The sequence below is a fragment of the Podospora pseudopauciseta genome, chromosome 1 (genome assembly GCF_035222475.1).
Source record: "Podospora pseudopauciseta strain CBS 411.78 chromosome 1, whole genome shotgun sequence".
NCBI classification, from domain to species: domain Eukaryota; kingdom Fungi; phylum Ascomycota; class Sordariomycetes; order Sordariales; family Podosporaceae; genus Podospora; species Podospora pseudopauciseta.
Genome location: NC_085892.1, coordinates 992,386 through 1,009,782, shown reverse-complemented (window position 1 = coordinate 1,009,782; position 17,397 = coordinate 992,386). Strand labels below are relative to the sequence as shown.

Genomic DNA, 17,397 nt, shown 5'->3' with positions numbered 1-17,397 from the left:
AACTTGAGAATTGGAGCACCTATGAACCACTCGGTTGGTTTCTCTCATGACCTCACTCCTATTGACCCGCTTACAAGCAAATAGTGAGCGACCAGCGTAGCAATATGTAATCGGTGAGCGAAGAATGGTACCCCTCTGCATGGACTCAGCCACCCAGCATTCTGTGCTGGTTCAGGCTCACAAGTGCTCTGCACCACTATTTCCCCGCACGTGGTGCTAGAAAATTGATACCCAGCAAAATTACAGGGGGAGTCTCGGACGTCATAGCGCTGTTGAACAAGATCCCCCGATTCTCCAGCGGAATGCCGACGACAACTTTGAACCCGAATCCGAGTTGGACACACCCTTTTGCCCCTTTCAACAATGACCCAGTCAGCCACTTCATCTCTCTTGCTTGGATTCAAAGAGCAAATGGACGCAAATTCGCTTTCAAGAGCCCGGCAGATGACATGGCTTGTACTATAAGTCTTTGTGGCGTCGTGCGGCAAGCCACACTTCTTGCTATCCCAAATCGAAGAATCTCATCTTATCTTTTGCGCCTTGTCAGCTCGAAGGCTCTTGGTCGACAACAAGGCCTAGGGACACTCCTGATTGGTTCCAACGAGCAGGAACAAGCACCATGAGGCCCCATGAACAGGACCCTCCGCCACCCATGGTCTTGGCACACGCAAAAGAGAGCACCTGCAGCCAAAACCCGCACCGCCTGCTTTTTGTGGCTCTGTCATGTCATGCTCTGTGAAACATTCTCCAGGGAATATATAAGGTATCAGGCCTGCATGTCACGTTGCGCAGTTACCAACTTTTAAAAAAGCTCGTCATCTATATCAACCATATCTGCAAGTAGACTTGACACCTGCAAGTTAGAGGTCGCCTCACAATCTTATTCGCATTTGGAAAAACTTCTTTACTAGCTACACGTCAATTCACCCACACGCACGCATTACACACACCTACTATGAAGGTTTCCACGTTTTTGTCGGCGCTCCTCGTCGCCGACGCGACAGTACACGGTCTTGTGTCACCACCAATTGGGGAGATTGCACAGCATGAGCCAGTACGACACAGCGAGCGCGACACGCATTCTCATGATGATAGCGAACTCTGGAAGCGGAGAGGCGGAGGCGGTGGAGGTGGTCGCGGCGGCGGCGGCGGTGGCGGTTCTTCTGGTACCTCGGGCTCGGGCTCTACCGGCGGCGGTGGCGGTTCTTCTGGTACCTCGGGCTCGGGCTCTACCGGCGGCGGCGGCAGTTCTGGGTAAGTTAGGTGTTGTTTTGGTATTTTTCTTAACCTACCGTGAATGAATGGCCTGATAGTGTTGGGCTCGGTTTTGGGTGAAGATCCAGAATCAGGAAACCTTCATCCGCGAAATCTACTCCTCCGTCGACGCAAGCCTCCTGGTCAAATGTTTGGTCTTGGCCAACCTGGACCTGGGGAGCTGGATCTTCGTCGTCGACGTCGGGATCGGATAGGGCGACATTTCCGTACCGAAGTCCTGCGTCCACTACTGGGGTTCCTCATCATTGTAGCGTCTCTCATTCTTGGATTCCTTCGGCTCGACTAACACACCACAAAATAGGACCAGAGGCTCTCCTGGCTTCAACTCGGGCGGCCGGACCTCAACCGGAACCGGCCCAGCACCCGCATATGGCGGTGGCAGATACTACGGCGGTGGTGCCGCAGTGCCTTATAGGGCTGGTGGACGTTCGCCCACCCGCGGCGTTGCCCCCCTCTTCTTTGGAGCTGCTTTCCTCGCCTTCTGGCCTGGCCTCTGGCTGACCAGCGCTTACTTGTACCGCCGTCCCGAGGGCTACACTTTCTACAACGTCACCACCGACCGAAGAGAGACCAAGCCTGTGATTTGCGCCTGCGCTGAGGACAGCGTCTGCGGCTGTGACGACAATGACGACGAGCAGTACATGAAGGACTTGATCGGCAACGGAAGCTACGCGGCCCTCGACAAGTCTGTGATTGACGTCGCCAATGTCAACGGAACCAGCACGATTCTGATCAACGGTACTCTTCCGGATGGTACCACTGCTCCCGGCGGCACCGACGCTCCTGGCTCTGCTGGTGGCCTGCGTGCTCTTTTGGAGAATGCTGGGTGGTGGCCAGTCGTTGCTACTGTTGCTGCTGTTGTCTTCACTGCTTAAAACGTTGTTTTCGCGCGGATACCTAGATTTCGTTCACTTGTCTTTTTGTACCATTTTTTGTAAGGGAACGAATGGGCACATGTAAAAAAAGGGACAACAAACATAACGTTCGCTTCTCTGTTGAATATGGCTTTTTCAGGGCGTTGATATGGGTTTATTCCGATACCCCAGGGGGAAGAGAAATAAGGGCTTTATTCGATGCATATATGCGTAATGATAGATATGATAATCATATATATACCACGCTCACTTTTTACACCATAATCATATGTGGCTTAACTGTTGATAGATACCAGATATGGACAACAACGGTATCGGTTCATAGCCGACGCATAACGCATTCCATTCCTGACTCTACCACCAGACAATTACCGCCCAGCACTTGAAGATTTTGTCACATCCTTTCAGATATCAATACCGACAGTTGAATACTCCGACACGAAAAAGTTCGCTCACACAGGCTTATTACTCAATTTTACAGGTTCATCTTTGTTCTTGTCGCAAAACTAAAATTTCATATCACTCATTTCCACCTCCTTCCCAAACCCCGCCGTGCTCAAAGTGTCTGACCCAGAGCGCCTTGCAATGGAAATACACATAGGCAAAGAAGTAAAAAGTAGGCAGTTCATCAAGATTTTCTAAGGTGCTGAAATTAAAAATAAAAAAAGCCGTAAAACAAAGGGTATCTGACAAACAACGAGGAATTATGTAGTTGAATAAATGGTAGTAGTAGGTAGGGTGGTAGATTTACGCAAATTGGGGGTTGGTTCTCTGCGGTAGAGACTGACAGCGCCTCGACTGTTGAGTTGATGAAAAGGCGGCTTCGCTCGATTCAGGGGTATTGAATCCGAGGTTCTTCTGAACAAAGTGATGTTTATGCGACGCAGCCACAAGCGAAATCCTCTTCGGCCGACACACACCTGGCCGCGACCTGGTTTTGTAACCGGGATCCCAATCTCCCCGTCCTCGGTATGACCAACGAGGGGGCTGCCCCCATTATACCACAATGGAAACATTCTTCCTCGTGTCGGCATCCTCTAGCTGACACCCGAAGACAAGCCGGTATAGATCCCTCAAAAAGTTATACTGGCCTGATCTGATCATCATCCACCCGACGCTCTTGGCCACTTCCACAGCGTTGAACCGCTTCCCACGGGCGGGTAATGTAGCCGGAGAGCGGAATGACGCGTCTGCTAACACGAGATTCTTGTAATTCTGCAGCAAAGAGACTTGGTTGGGCAGCCCACCAAAGGAGTGCTGAGGGAGGTCGTTGACGAATGATTGTAGAGCGGATGGCGCATCTGCCCCCGGTGCACTGCGGTCAAAACCAATGTTGAGTGCCGCCTTCACGACGAGGGCTTTGATGCGGGTGATGTTGACATCTTCTATCGTCGTCGCTGTGGTGGCCGTGCTGGACGTGTTTTGGCTGTAACCAGACAGGTTCGAGGCATTGCTCGACCAACGCCCCCCACGATCGCTGCGAGAGTCCGACGTCCCAAGCACAAGAATGTTGGGCATCTGTGGGCTGGCGTCGGGTGAGATTGGTGTATCTTCAAATTCAGTCACTGGAGTTTCGGGTACGACGGGTCGTGCGCGAGGTCGCTCAAGTTCACCCAGGCTCCGCAAACTCTCCCGTTTCGAGCGTAGGGAGGCACGGCTTCCGGCATTGGAGCGCTCGACTTCAGATTGGTGACTGCTCATTTGCAGGCCAAAAGTTGGGTTGGCCGCGAAAAAGTTGACCTGGTTTGGTCTCGGTGTACCACGATCTGGTCGAACCTGTGTCCAGCCCTCACGGAATATGTCGCACAGCTCCCAACAAGCCTGGACGGCTGAGCCAAGGAGTTCTTCGTCGGGGGCCTTTCCGTCTCTTCGGTTTTGCCGAAGGCTGAAGAGCATCTCAGCCAGCGCCCAGCATGCCCGTAGCAACGAGTCGGTTTCTTCGGCCAAGTCGTTGCGTTGCTTCATCAGTCGGTGACACAGGGTGATGTAGAAATCCAGTGTTCGCTCCCGGAAGGCTTCAGGGAGCGTTCGGCTGTCCTGAGCGCTGTATAAACTGTGTCATCTTGTTAGACATGATATCCCCGTCACCAATAAAATGAAACGTACTGATTGTTGAGCTCAAAGCTGACCCTCAGGATCGAGTCCGCTGTCTCATTGGTCCTTTGCCTCACATCAAAGAGTGACTGACAAAAGTCCCGACATAGATCGAGATTGGTCCGCACTCCAAATGACTCTGAGACGTCGTCTCGGCTGTGATATAATCGTTTGCAGAGCTTCCAGCAGCATTTCCATGCCCTTTCGTGGGCATCAGGAGTGCCAGAGCTGTGGAAGACTTGCTTTCGGTGAATCGAACTGAGGTTGGCGAGAGTATTGCATAATGTCCAGCACTCTTCAAGGGCCGCTTTAAGTGCTTTCACTTCGGTATCTTGGCCTCGTGTGGGATTGGCGAATTCGTCCGCGTCTTCAAACTCCTCGTCCCCGTCATTCTCAATGATTTCGGGTATCACTGCACAACGAATTAGCATCGAATTTGCCAGTGGTGTCTGTTTGTCCACTCTTACATTCAAGGCTGCTAGCAGTGCTGGATCGTGTTTTTGTAGATTCATTGGCGTAGACATCTTCCAATTTCTGGGCCTGAGGTGTCGGAGCATCAAGATTGAATGACACGGGTCGTACTCTGGTGTTAACCATAGGGGGCGACTGGTTCAGCGAATGCCTTGTCTTTGTACAGAGTTAGCACCATGTTTAGACTGCCCTCACTCAACAGGACACCTTACTACTACAGTTGACGGTTCGCTAGGCGGCGGACTGGCACCGCTACTGGCTATACTCGCACCGCTCACAGAGTTCGAAACACTTGATCTCGAGGTAGTGTCACCGGACTTCTGGCAAAATCCAACGTCAGCTTGGGTCATCCTATCATCCATTTGCCTTGAGCCTTCATACCCAGTCTTGAAAATTTGGGGGCGCGTGTATCACTGAGACGACCTCTTCACTTCCGGATTTTCGTACATGATCCGGAATGTTCGTTTTCAGCATCAACAACTGGCAACCATTAGTTATTATGACCGGCACGATATCATGCAAAAGGCATAGACAAGGTCCACAAACCGAATTGCGCCCAAACCCGGTCGCTTCTTCAGTCTCTTCCACCTCTTCGTCCTCAATTTCCGTAGTCTCGGTTCCGTTCGAAGTCACAGGTGAAGGGCCAACAATATCGCTGCTCGGGCTCATAAGATGCGCCGAGCTTGGTCTCGTAAAAGAATTTGGACGAAGGGCTTGGGAGTCAGGGCCGGACGAGGAGCTGGGAAAAGATAAATGTCAACCAACAGGGTTCACCAATTCGGGGTTAGCTGGGAAGGGATATCATACGCCATATATTGGGACGTCAGCGCAGGGGACTCTCGTCCAGAGGAGAGTGCCATTTCGGCGTATGAAGGGTATATCGACCTGATGCTTCCCGTTGATGTCCTCAGGGGAGCTTCAAGAGCCATTGCAGCCACTTCCGACCCAATGCGCCGCAGTGAGCCGAGGTGTAGATCTCGCTAACCCAGTCAACGGCCAAGCCAGCAGTTATCAGTCGTTGGTTAAAGGGTTTGCCCCAACACCGAGACGGCAAGGCAAGCAGTAGGCAGCACAGCACGACTGCGCTTAGGAAGCAAAATATCGGAGAACCTGTGCGCGGTTGTTGGCAGATGCTGTGTGTCGACAATTAGGCGCGCAAGTTGGTATCGGGATACAGCATTGCACGATGCGCCGGGAGCTGAGCTGAGGTATCTCTGGTGGGAAGAGGGCGTTCCTTAAGGAAGAAGGATGCTTGGGGGTGGCCAAGGTCCCGAGCACCAAAGGCAAGCCACCGTGGGTGTTTCCTTGCAGCACGATGGATCACCGGCGTAGGGCTTCAGCCTGATTGGGACCGAAGGGGAGGCCGATGCGGGCTTGCGGGCTGTCTTCTTGCTGCGGGGAACAACACACCAGATACCACGACAACCAACACGTCGACCAGGACGCAGCAGGTAGTGCAGCTTCTAGACAAGCTTGGGAAGGATGGTGATAGCTTGGAAGTGTCCGTGTGGGGAGCCGTAGAGCTGTCAGCCAGTGGTTCATTCAAAGGACATCCGGTAGTGGTCAGTGGCAGAGAGGAGGAGAGTGTGCAGTGCGGTTAGAAGGCAGCACTCTGGCTGGGGCAGAGACCAAGAGAGGCGTGTCGTGCTGCGGGAAGCCAGGGTCTCTTGCCCAACAGGGGATAGACTAAACCACCAACGGACCTGCAGGTGCTGGCTCCTGCTGCACAGTAACAATTCGAATCCTACGGCCAAAGGTTTCTATCTGTCGACCTGGATGTTGTATTGCTCGCCCAAATTGCTCTTTGCACATGACGGTGATGGCCTGTCTGTTGGAGGCGCACCAAGAGTGATTACACGGCGAAGGCGAGATTGAACCGGCCTGGTGTAGGCCATCCTCTCCCCTCTCGATAATTCTGGATAAGGCTGACAATACTGATGTCAAAAAAGTTCCCATCCCGCACACACCCAATGCGCGTCTTTTGTCTCGGGCCAGTCAGATGATGGCGACGGCGCCCCTCACTGCTGATAAACTGCATGGCGATGAAGTCGGCGCTTAAAACGTCGTTAGGCTCGCGTGCCCAGCAAGTCAGGGGGCAACCCCCCCTGCTCCAAACTTCTCGGGATGAGGGGCAGCTCTCTTGGCCAATAGGATTGCCGTTGGATTCCCTAGATCACCACTTGTTCCCAGCCAGCTGGGAGTGCTTTGGACGAACTTCACTTGTTTCGTTTGGCTTTGGTGATCACGGCCAATGGCAGTTTGGCACGCAAGCACAGACTAGATCTGTATACGGGTGGTTGCTGATGTCCCTTGGTACCACATGGTTCAGGTAGGACAAGCCGCGCTCGACAAACATCATCGAGTATCACTGCAAGCACCACCCTTCCGTGATGGAGGGGTTATGTTGAACCGAAAGGTGACAAGTGTACACCTAGCCTGATACTCGGTCATATCGGCATTGATTTTGCAAATGAGTGAGAGGTTGGATCTGCGGGGGCCATGAAACTTCTCGTCCGCATAGGCACAGTGTGCTGTTACCTTGACTTGTTATCCGGACGGCCGAGAAAAAGGCAGGCCTGTTCCATGGGTACAAAACTTAGAGACGGCACTGAAGCATCGTCTCTCAGTGGAGGCGGTGAATCAATCTCGGCAGAGGAAAGTGTGATGAAGCTCTGCAAAGGCATGATGGCGTTGGAATTGAGATTCTGATCTGGGCTGCAGCATGGCCACCCACACAAGGACAACAGGAAGAACACCACCACGGGCAGCAGGGGCCGGACCGTGTGTGGCGGTCAAGCGATTCCGACTGTTTGGATCCTGATGGTTGGTTTGGCGCTAGTGCGGGATCAATGAATGCGCGCCTCTCATAGGTTGTAGGAGTTGTAAGTGTGCTGTGTTTTGTGAGGGACTTTGAGTGCTAGCAGCAATAGTAAGATACCCTACTCATGACAGTACACGAGGTCTGCCAAATGCGGCTAACATTAACTTCTCTCTTTAGATCCTTCATCTCCACCAACAGCCTCCGCGCTTAGGATCTCTTTCCCTTCATGGATTCCGCAGAGTGATTGAGACAAGAGAGGAAACTATATTCCTTTGACCCACAAGCCTGCAGAACAACCGCGATTAGACGCGGCAACGGGCGCTTAGACGCCACGACGACGCCTTCGGACGAGATGCTATGGTTGCACAGGAGGTTCTGGCCGTTGTCGTGTAATGCACGCGTCGGTCTGTAGGAAGCAGAAATGGAAGGCTTGCTCGGGTCCACTACCTCTTCTCTGTTGGTGGTGGGGTCTGTTGCAGTTCGGGAAGAGGAACCAACAGCATGAGCACCTCTTGCTGACCGAGATTATCTCACAAATCTGGTATGGGTTGCATAGACCGGGGTAAAGTGGTACATACTGCATTTTCTAGAAGAAGGACAGCGCGGGAAGGATGAGGCACGGGTGAACCTTCCTAGTTGCCCAGCGCTGTGTCCGAGAAGGCTGCGGTGAAATGATAAAAGTTCCTAGCTTAACAAGTTCGTTGGTGGGATAGAAGGGCTGCTGATGTCCACCCGAGCCTCATCTCGAAGTGAGGATGGGAAGTGGATCCCCGTCATCAAGGATGGGTGATGTGCCATGAAGAACTGTATTTCCAAAGTGTGTATGTCTCTGGAGCAAAGGCAGAGCTTCTAGTCCGACATAACGACATGCAATCTGCTGGTGGCATTGCACGGCAAATACAATTGACAGTATGTCTGCTCTATTCCCTTAGTTGAGCGTCGGCCAAGTCCATGTGCGTGAAACTGTCGTCCGCTTTTACCATTCTTCACCAAAACATTTCTTGAGGTTCTCTGCCGAAAGATTTTAAACGCATGCTGCCGCCGCCCTCGCGCATCCAAAGCAAGTCAACCCTGACGCCTCATCCCCATAAAAACAATCTTTTTCCCGCCCCAAAATAAAATTGTTGAGACCAATATGCCCCTGCTGCCTGTATAACCAACCCATAACGCCGGACGAAAATGCATCTAAACGGGTGTTGTCTATTATTCCATGTGACCAGGATTGGCCATGCTGAGCTTCTTGCTGTTGCGGCCATCGGGAGTGTACCTAGAGCGAGGGTGTCAGCCACATCCAGTCAGAAAAGTGTGCCCGAACAAAATTCGTACTTCAGAAGCTTCTCGATCAAGTCAACGTGGGTCATGACCATGCGACGGCAGCAGTAGCGCTTGCAGCCGAGCTCATCAAGGGCCTCTCCATCGGCGAGCCCTCTGTCCTCGATCAAGACAACGAACTTTTCCCAAAGGTCACCCACGACCTTGCCACATGAGAAGCAGCGAACTGGAATAATCATTTTGTCGAGTGTAGATAGATGCGCGTCGAGCTTGGGTGGAGTCTAATGTGAAAGGGTGTTCCGGAAGATGTTTCTGAAGCCGGAGAAGTTGATGTATTGGGAGCCCTGGGTTTTGCGGTGGGAGATGCCGGCAGAAAAGTGTCGGTCAGTGATGACTGGGCAGAAAGTGGGTGGATGCGCTGAAGTTGTCGCGACGCCTGCCGAGACCTCTCAAAGTTGCCGCAAATCTTTGTCTCAGGGACAGGGATTGGCTCGTGCTTATCGCCGATAAGCAGCCGGCCCCACTGTAACTTTTTTTGCGACTCCGCCAAAATTTCTTCCGCTTAGTCGCAATTGGCGACTGGACTGGGCGTGTGAAGCTTGGGCTGTTTGATTCCATTCTCGACATTACAGCATTGATTTTTCGCCGAGATCCCCCAGGAAAGGTCAGACGTCAGTTTGCTACCCTATCACACGATGCCGTCAAAAACAGATACCAACGGCGATAGCGCCTCGTTGAAAAAGCGGAAACGTGAACCAAAAGACGACTCGGCACAAGCGCAGCAGAAGAAGCACCGTCGCAAAACAGAACAGGAGAAGGCAGATGCGTTGAACAGGGAAGGAGCCAACCAAACAAGCCACACAGACGACACAAGCCTTCAGCCGATAAATGGACATTCAGGCTTGCCAGGTGTATCGTCACAGTCACAGTGGAAGGTCCAACCCCCAATGGGCGGCCGGATGCTCAACATTGATCCCGTCTTTTCCCCAGACGAGAAGTAAGAATGCCAGGAGGGGGACAGCTACTCACAGATTCCATCCTGACTGACATACCTAGGTTTCTCATAATAACCTACAATACTTCGATCCAAGTATTTTCCACCGAAAGCTCCCTGCCGATCCGCCGTATCCCTATCCCATTGACAGAGACGGACAGCGAAAATGCGACCACACCAGCCCATATCGTGGCCACATCGCTGTCCAAGACTCAGGGAGCCTACATTTGGGTTGCCTGCTCTGATGGCCGTATTTGGAACATCAATTGGAGATTAGGCACTGGATCTGACACCCCATTCACCATCACTTCCAGCAACCTTGTCGATATGTCTGTCGATGCGATTGACCTTCCCAATTCCAAAATCGATGTGCTTCTCGTCCTTCAGAACACTAGTCCTACCTCTGCGCAAGTCGTCGCCCATACGAGGGAGAGCCTGTTAGAAGGGAAAGGGGAGGGGTTGCTTCTTCACAGTTTCGATCAAAGTCCTCAGATGCTTCGGTTCGCTGCTAGTGGGAGACTGATTGTTGCCGCTACGAAAACGGCTTTGCACATTGGCTACTTCAAGGCGAGCAAGGTCGCTTCCATCGACACGCTAAAATTCGACTTCCACTCTTTCGACCTTCCCGATATCATCAGCTGTCTGGATGTTCATCCTGTATTGAAGGACAAGAAACTCATCAGAGCTGATGTGGTCGTTGGTTGCGCTCGGGGTGCCATCTACTTGTACAATGATGTATTGTCTGGAATTGCAGAGCGCACCTTGCAGCCTACGAAGCTCCATTGGCATCGGAGAGCTGTTCATAGCGTTAAGTTGTCTAGAGATGGTAAGGACTGCATGTACTCAGAACCGCTCGCAAGATGCTAATCGATGTCAGGAAACTATCTCATCTCTGGTGGCGCCGAAACTGTCTTGGTTCTTTGGCAGATTGATGCCGGTCGGACGGAAACTCTTCCTCATCTGTCAGCAACCATCGAAAACATCACCATTTCGCCGCGCGGTGCATCGTACGCCGTCCATCTCGACGACAATTCCACCATGGTTCTTTCGACTGCTGAGATGAAGCCGACCATGTATGTTTCTGGCATCCAGTCTCTTGTGCTAGAAGAGACGCCTTCGAAGGAATCCTTGGTTCGTCGTGTCTGGCGGTCAGCTGATGAAATCTCGGCTCCCGTGGTGGCCACATCCAATCCGCGCAACCCTTCTCAGATGTTCCTGTGTGTTGGAAACGGGCAGCAGGCTACACAGGGAGCCGGGACAACTGTATCCGCTCCTCTTGTTCAGGTCTTTGACCTTGCTTCATTTCAGGGTGTGTCTAAGCACGCGATTGCACGCACCAGCTCTACAGAGGCCAATATCACAAGGGATGGCCAGCCAATTATGGAGCCAACGGCCACAAGTCTCTCCTTTTCTAAAGACGGGAAGTGGTTGGCGTCGATCGATGAGTGGCAACCCCCCGAAAGGGACACGGCCGCTTTCTTGACTGGGTCCAAGACTGTTGCCGAGGCTGCTCGGCAAAGGAAGGAGATCTACCTCAAGTTCTGGGAGGTTCATGAGGATAACTCACTTGAGCTGGTTACCAGGGTCAATGAGGCGCATCACACCGATCTTCCTCAAGCTATCTTCGATGTTGCCAGCGACCCAGTTTCCTCCAGGTTTGCGACCATTGGAAACGATGGTGTGGTACGGTTCTGGTCTACACAGTACCGCATCCGAGACGGTCTTGCGGTCAAAGGACATGATGGGGAACCACTTCGCAGCTGGCACTGCTCTCGCGCTGTCACGCTCCCTGTGCGTGAAAAGCAAGAAGACCTGGTTGAGGAGACCAGAAAGGTGTTCCGCAGTGGCGCGGTCGCCTACTCTGAAGACGGTTCGATCCTCTTTGCCGCCTACCGGGTCTCTACCGAGGGGCTTGTTGTTGCCATTGACACACAAACCGGTACGATTCGGGATGTTATCTCAGGTATCATCCGCGGAGAAGTCCGTAGCATCCAGAGTATGGGTTCATGCTTGATCTTGCTATCCGAGGACATTGCCGTTTACGACACGGTATCAGACGAGCTGCTGTACAGCTACAAGCTCAAGGATACTTCTCTCGCCGCCAAACGCCTTGCTCAACTGGCCGTCAACCACCAGTCACGGACGTTCGCCCTGGCGGCACCTATCCCACACCCTCGGCAGGACAAGCTGAAGAAAGGTGCTCGATCTGAGCTGACGGTTTTCTCACTTGATGACCAGGAACCACAACTGGTGCAACAATTCCCTCATCTCATCACATCTGTATTGGCTGCTCCGGGGTCATCTGGTTTCGTGGTGGTTGATTCCGCGGCTCAGATCTGGGCTGTGACCGACGCTGTCGAGCAGCCACTGATCCTCAAGCCTATGGACCACATGACCATGGATGACACAGTTGAGACGCAACCTGTGCAGGATGCGTTGGTCTTGCAGGATGAAGAAGTCAGCGATGAAGAGATGGAGGATGCGGATCCGATGGAGGTGGATGACGACGATCATGCAGCCGTTGTAGCCCAACAGCACGTGGTCCAAGCCTTCAACGTCGCGCCCACATTCGCGCTCGCCCCTCTTGACGGCAGCTTCTCCCAACTGGCGGCGATGTGGTGCGCGAAGCCCACCTCCTCGGAGTGATTTCGACATCTCAGTCTACGAACAGGACGTCGAGGCACACACAAATGCCCCTCCAGAAACAGCTCGCGCCATTGGAGAGCAGATTTATCTAATCAAGAGGTTGGAAAGGAAATAAGCAAAAGTGGCTGGGCCCAGAGTTGTAGGCCATAATACGAAATCGGCATGGTTTTGTCCGGTAAGGACCCATCCGTAAGCGGGAGGGAAGGACGCAGTACGCCCGGCATTTGGACCAAGCCGGCCCGAACATGGAAGCTTCAAAGGAAGGGAATGGGTATGGCGTGCCGTTGGAGAAAGGGGGGTAAACCCGGGCTTTGTGACCCGCACCCCGTGAGTAAATGCGGGGCTGGGTATGGAGCAGCTCCGATGTCGACCGATTACGCCATTTTGAGGGTGATGGGAAACATGACCTGACATCGGACAGATGCTAAGGAAGCTAGAGATATAAGTGTAGCTGCATATTGTATCCGATTGGATCATTAAGATACCCTCTTGAAACATTCTTTCTGTAGGCCGGTGGTCTATTTATAAGCAGTCTACTTTTTCTTTCGCGTGTTTTCATTCTTGACTCTTTGTTAAGACTTTTCCCTCTCAGACACGGAGATACAGGCGGCTCTCACATATCACTCTAATCCTCAGTGACGATCACAATGTCCTTTACATCCATCCCCATCCTCGACCTGGCTCAGGCCTCAGACCCAGCGACGAAACCGCAGTTCCTCGCCGAGCTGCGCCATGCCCTCATGGAAGTCGGGTTTTTGTATCTTAAAAACGTCGGCATCCCAGATGAGCTCTTCAAACAAGTCATCCGCGAGGGCAAAGCCTTTTTTGACATTCCCGAAGAAGAAAAGTCCGTTTCCCTTCTTCTCCCCTTTTATCCTCTCTCTCACATATAACTAACCAGGAGATATAAGACTCAAAATCGAAATGAAAAACGCCCCCTCCTTCCTGGGCTACTCCCGTCTCTCTGCCGAGATCACCGCCGGTGGGATCGACCACCGCGAGCAGATCGACTTGTCTACTGAGCACCCCCTCCCCGGCCCCGACGCCCCCTTATACGACAACCTCCTCGCGCCTAACCAGTGGCCCTCTTCATCCATCTTGCCCAACTTCCGGGAGACATTCACCGAGTACATGAACCGCATGGGGGAGATATCCATTTCCTTCACCTCCCTCATCGCCGAGGCCATCGACCTCCCTCCCGACGCATTCAACAAGTACTTTGACGGCCCTGGCTTCGGCGGGAGACAAAACCAAACGCAGCAGCACAAGCTCAAGATTGTAAAGTACCCCGACGTGGGCACGTTGGGGAGCGGGAAGGGAAATCAAGGGGTTGGGCCGCACAAGGATAGTATGCTGAGTAGTTACTTGCTGCAGGCTAGTCAGCACAGGGGATTGCAGGTGCAGAATATGAAGGGGGAGTGGATTGATTGCCCTCCTATTGACGGGACGCTTGTCGTGGCGATAGGGCAGGGGCTGGAGGCGCTCACTCAGGGGGTTTGTGTGAGTACTACGCACAGGGTCTTGTCTCCGGAGGCGGGCAAAGGGGCGAGGTATAGCATTCCTTTCTTTCAGGGCGTGAGCGGGGACGCAGAGTTTGAGGATTTGGAGAATGTGGGGGTGGGACAGGTGAAGGAGGAGATCAAGGAACTAAGGAGGAGGGTGCTGGAGAAGAATGGGGGAAGGTTGGATGATGTTGAGTTTACGTTTAGGAAGGGAGGGGTGGCCAAGACGTTGGGGGAGGCGACGTTGAGGAACCGGGTCAAGAGCCATCAGGATGTGGGTGAGATTTGGTATCCGGACATTTTGGAGAGCGTGAGGGCTGAGCAGGCTGCGTTGGCGAGGAAGAAGAGTCCCGTCGTGGAGGCGGTGCCCATTGTAGGCGAGGGGACGGCTGTGGAGGCTCATTAAAGGACTGGTGCTTTTAGTTTGGAGTTTTTGGGTTCAAGGGAGTACAGCATAGCCTTGGTTTTCATCATGGAAGTGTTTTCACAGCAGTCTCATGCCAATACGTGATCCATATCATGCCTCTGTTTCTTCTGGACGAGCTAGTGCCTATGGCCAGAAAGCTTGCAGTCAGTCATGCCCATCCAGAACCTGGAGGACGCCCGTCAAAAAATCCAAACCATATCCCGAATATCAACCTCGTTACGCCAGTTCGCTGATGCCATCACGCCTGCTGCGTCGCCCATCATGCCCATACCCTACGCCTAGCTTTGTCCCATGCCTGTCTGTTTGCCTAGCGCCGCCCGCTTCACCATTTTTTTTGTTTGTTTTTATGCAATGTTGGTCATTGATCGTTCAGATAGTAGATATTTCCTACTCCTTGTACTCGGGGAAGCACTGCTCAAACGTGTGCTTCCCGGCGTGCTTGCCGCTGCTGGAGTGCTGCTCGAGCTGGGGCTTGCGGGAGGTCGAGAGGAAGGTCTGCTTGCAGATGTTGCAGATGATGTTCATGGCCTTCTCGTTCTGTTTATCAGGTATCACATCAGCAATCTGCTTCTTGCCCACGCCGGACACGGAGTACCTACACTCTTGAGCTGAGAAGCGGCCTTGGGGGCAGCATCCTTTGCGTTGCGGGCACGCTTCTGCGCGGCCTTGGCTCCCTATATTGACTTTCTGTCAGTACCTTATTCCGCTGTGCCACGTAGGTTTGAAGGGCCGCGCCGGCCGGGCCCTTCACGGCCGAGCGGGCAAGAAACGGGGATGAGGATCTGGGGGGGAACGTTTTGGGGCACATGTCGGGGGACGGAGGGGATGCAAGAGGATCTGCACGTACGTTACCTCCACCCATTTTGTCGGTTTGGGTTTTCTTTACGGGTAAAAAGTTGAGTGAGGAGTAAGGGTTGGTCCGTTACGGAAGTACGGTGAAGGCTATGAAGTCTGTATGTTTTTTTCTTCCTTTGCGGTCAGCGGGTAAAAGTGGCGCGAAGGTGAGCGAGTCTTTGGAATTCCAGTCAGCGGCTACAAGTCCCGCCGCCAATTTTTTGACTGGAGCCTGAGGTGGGCTCATGGTCGAAGTGGGCTGGATTGATTGGGTGCACGGACCAGTCTGTCGTCTTGCAGCTGCCAACGGCCCAGTGACGGGCAACTAGAGTGATGATTATCAGCAGGGGTTTAAGTGCTTGGTACAGAGATGAAGAAAGACCCTGAGTGAGAGAGGGGCCTTTTGTGATGTTGCATATCTTTTCATGAGAGTGTGCTTTTATACTCGAGTTGAATGATCTCCTTCATCTTCGTCTTCGGAACCTTTTGAAACAGTTTCGGGATCTCGTTGGCGTATTTTGAAGCCTCCCGTTGTCATCATTTTTGGTGGTGTTTGATTACACCACTGACGCGCTTCTCATCGCGTCTCGTCAATCGACACCGGCACACCTTCCACATCTTCCAGAAACCCTCCCCTCGTCGGTTCCTGCATTGGTCTCGTTAATCTTGGGTTATCTCCCGCTTAGCCGCCGTTTCGCAAACCCGTATTAAGAAAAAAACAGCATCCCTCTCCCGGTGAAGCGCGATCATCATCCGACTCGGTGTCATTCTCACTCTCATCGCCATTGTGGGCCGAATCAGGAAATCGTTTCGTTCAACCTCATTGCTTGGGTCGTGTTCTTCAACTTTCTCACTCAGAAAAAAAATCTCGGTTGATCTGGCCTTAACTCGGGCGTATTGCTGGTCTTCGCATCGACGAATACCGTATCAACGTATCAACGGCACGAGCTCCCGGACAGCGACCCGTCGGATTGAGCCTGGTGGATCTCGCGGATCGCGACCGTTGTTCCTGCGATACCACCCTGGCCCGGCATCAAGACCGCAATCTGTACCAAGAGCCGCAATGGGAAGCTCGACCATCCCGTCTGCGGATAATATAACCGACAGCGAATTTCATGAGTACCTTAGCAGATACCCGGCCTGTCTTGAGGCTATTTCCAAAAGCAAAGGCAGTAAGTCTCTGACAAGACTTTTCCGGTCAGAGTTGCACATGGACTAATATAGCCTTGTAGCCAAAGAAGGCCAAAAGTCTCTGTCTGAGCTTGATGCCTATCGATATGGCGAAGCCCTTGAGCAGTTTGGCCAGGAAAAGCCCAAACAAATGACAATTGAAGATGTCAAATTGCTGGTCGAATGGAAGCTGTATGTGTTTTCTCGTCTTCAGACTTGTCGTCATCCAGTGTTTTGAACAATGCTACTGCAGTTGTGGGGATGGTGTTTCTTTGGTCTCATTTACTGTTACCGAGAGTTTGGTATCATCACAGTGGGACTGACTTGAGTGACAGTCGCCATGGGAAATTCAGACCCTCTCTCATGAAGCTCGTTTCATCAAACGATCCCAAGACTTTGAAAGAGACGATACGAAAGGCCGTAGCTCAGTACCACCAGGCCAAGAAGCAGTGGCCTCAGGCCCTGGATATTCTCACTCAGCTCAAGGGCATCGGGCCGGCCACCGCCTCGCTACTACTTGCTGTTCACGCTCCAGATAACATCATCTTTTTTGCCGATGAGGCCTTTTATTGGCTGGAGTATGATGGGTCCAAGGGACCCATCAAGTACAACAAGAACGAGTACTCCCAGTTGACTCTGAAAGCCCAGGCCTTGACGAAGAGGCTTGGTGTGAGAGCCGTCGATATAGAAAAGGTGGCCTTTGCCATTATGAGGGGCGACCATACCCAAGCCTCTGGAAAGGCGGCTGCCACGGCGGAAAAGGCAGAGGAGAACGACAAGGGAGCGGCAACGGACCAGGAAGACAAGCCGGCAACCAAAACAGAGCCCGAAGAGAAAACCACCAAGTCTAAGCCACCGGCCAAAAGGAAGACTTCCGGTGACAATGCCGACACTAACGTCCCTATCCGCCGTTCCAAACGAGGGAAACAAGCTTAGAAACGAGATCACGGAACCAGAAAAGGACAACACGCGGCGCGAATCGGCATGTCGGGACAGATCAACAGTGCATTTGGGTT

General features: G+C 52.7%; 7 protein-coding genes across 7 annotated transcripts; 4 read left to right on the top strand and 3 right to left on the bottom strand.

Annotated features, from left to right (window-relative positions):
* Positions 1-666: 666 nt before the first annotated feature.
* Positions 667-2,453, top strand: QC763_102580 (uncharacterized protein). Its single transcript, XM_062906814.1, has 3 exons — positions 667-763; positions 812-1,254; positions 1,577-2,453. Exons 2-3 carry the CDS (start codon positions 956-958, stop codon positions 2,148-2,150), a joined length of 873 nt encoding a protein of 290 aa, XP_062769701.1. The 5' UTR covers positions 667-763; positions 812-955; the 3' UTR covers positions 2,151-2,453.
* A 67-nt stretch (positions 2,454-2,520) lies between these two features.
* On the bottom strand, positions 2,521-6,955 carry QC763_102570 (uncharacterized protein). The gene is made up of 7 exons (XM_062906813.1): positions 5,523-6,955; positions 5,262-5,454; positions 5,097-5,195; positions 4,928-5,035; positions 4,712-4,871; positions 4,257-4,656; positions 2,521-4,203 (listed from the first exon to the last, which is right to left on the bottom strand). Exons 1-7 carry the CDS (start codon positions 5,642-5,644, stop codon positions 3,147-3,149), a joined length of 2,139 nt encoding a protein of 712 aa, XP_062769700.1. The 5' UTR covers positions 5,645-6,955; the 3' UTR covers positions 2,521-3,146.
* A 1,465-nt stretch (positions 6,956-8,420) lies between these two features.
* On the bottom strand, positions 8,421-9,562 carry RPB10 (DNA-directed RNA polymerase II subunit L). The gene is made up of 2 exons (XM_062906812.1): positions 8,863-9,562; positions 8,421-8,803 (listed from the first exon to the last, which is right to left on the bottom strand). Exons 1-2 carry the CDS (start codon positions 9,045-9,047, stop codon positions 8,740-8,742), a joined length of 249 nt encoding a protein of 82 aa, XP_062769699.1. The 5' UTR covers positions 9,048-9,562; the 3' UTR covers positions 8,421-8,739.
* NAN1 (NET1-associated nuclear protein 1) lies at positions 9,375-12,448 on the top strand (the record flags this gene model as incomplete). The annotated part of the gene is made up of 3 exons (XM_062906811.1): positions 9,375-9,805; positions 9,865-10,628; positions 10,680-12,448. The coding sequence occupies exons 1-3, from the start codon at positions 9,504-9,506 to the stop codon at positions 12,446-12,448; spliced, it is 2,835 nt and encodes a 944-aa protein (XP_062769698.1). The 5' UTR covers positions 9,375-9,503.
* Positions 12,449-13,095: 647 nt separating this feature from the next.
* QC763_102540 (uncharacterized protein) lies at positions 13,096-14,912 on the top strand (the record flags this gene model as incomplete). Its single annotated transcript, XM_062906810.1, has 2 exons — positions 13,096-13,295; positions 13,360-14,912. The coding sequence occupies 2 exons, from the start codon at positions 13,096-13,098 to the stop codon at positions 14,354-14,356; spliced, it is 1,197 nt and encodes a 398-aa protein (XP_062769697.1). The 3' UTR covers positions 14,357-14,912.
* On the bottom strand, positions 14,462-16,215 carry QC763_102530 (uncharacterized protein). Its single transcript, XM_062906809.1, has 4 exons — positions 15,494-16,215; positions 15,225-15,388; positions 14,977-15,051; positions 14,462-14,914 (listed from the first exon to the last, which is right to left on the bottom strand). Exons 2-4 carry the CDS (start codon positions 15,237-15,239, stop codon positions 14,765-14,767), a joined length of 240 nt encoding a protein of 79 aa, XP_062769696.1. The 5' UTR covers positions 15,240-15,388; positions 15,494-16,215; the 3' UTR covers positions 14,462-14,764.
* Positions 15,577-17,317, top strand: QC763_102520 (uncharacterized protein; the record flags this gene model as incomplete). The annotated part of the gene is made up of 3 exons (XM_062906808.1): positions 15,577-16,383; positions 16,444-16,573; positions 16,717-17,317. The coding sequence occupies exons 1-3, from the start codon at positions 16,275-16,277 to the stop codon at positions 17,315-17,317; spliced, it is 840 nt and encodes a 279-aa protein (XP_062769695.1). The 5' UTR covers positions 15,577-16,274.
* Positions 17,318-17,397: the final 80 nt, after the last annotated feature.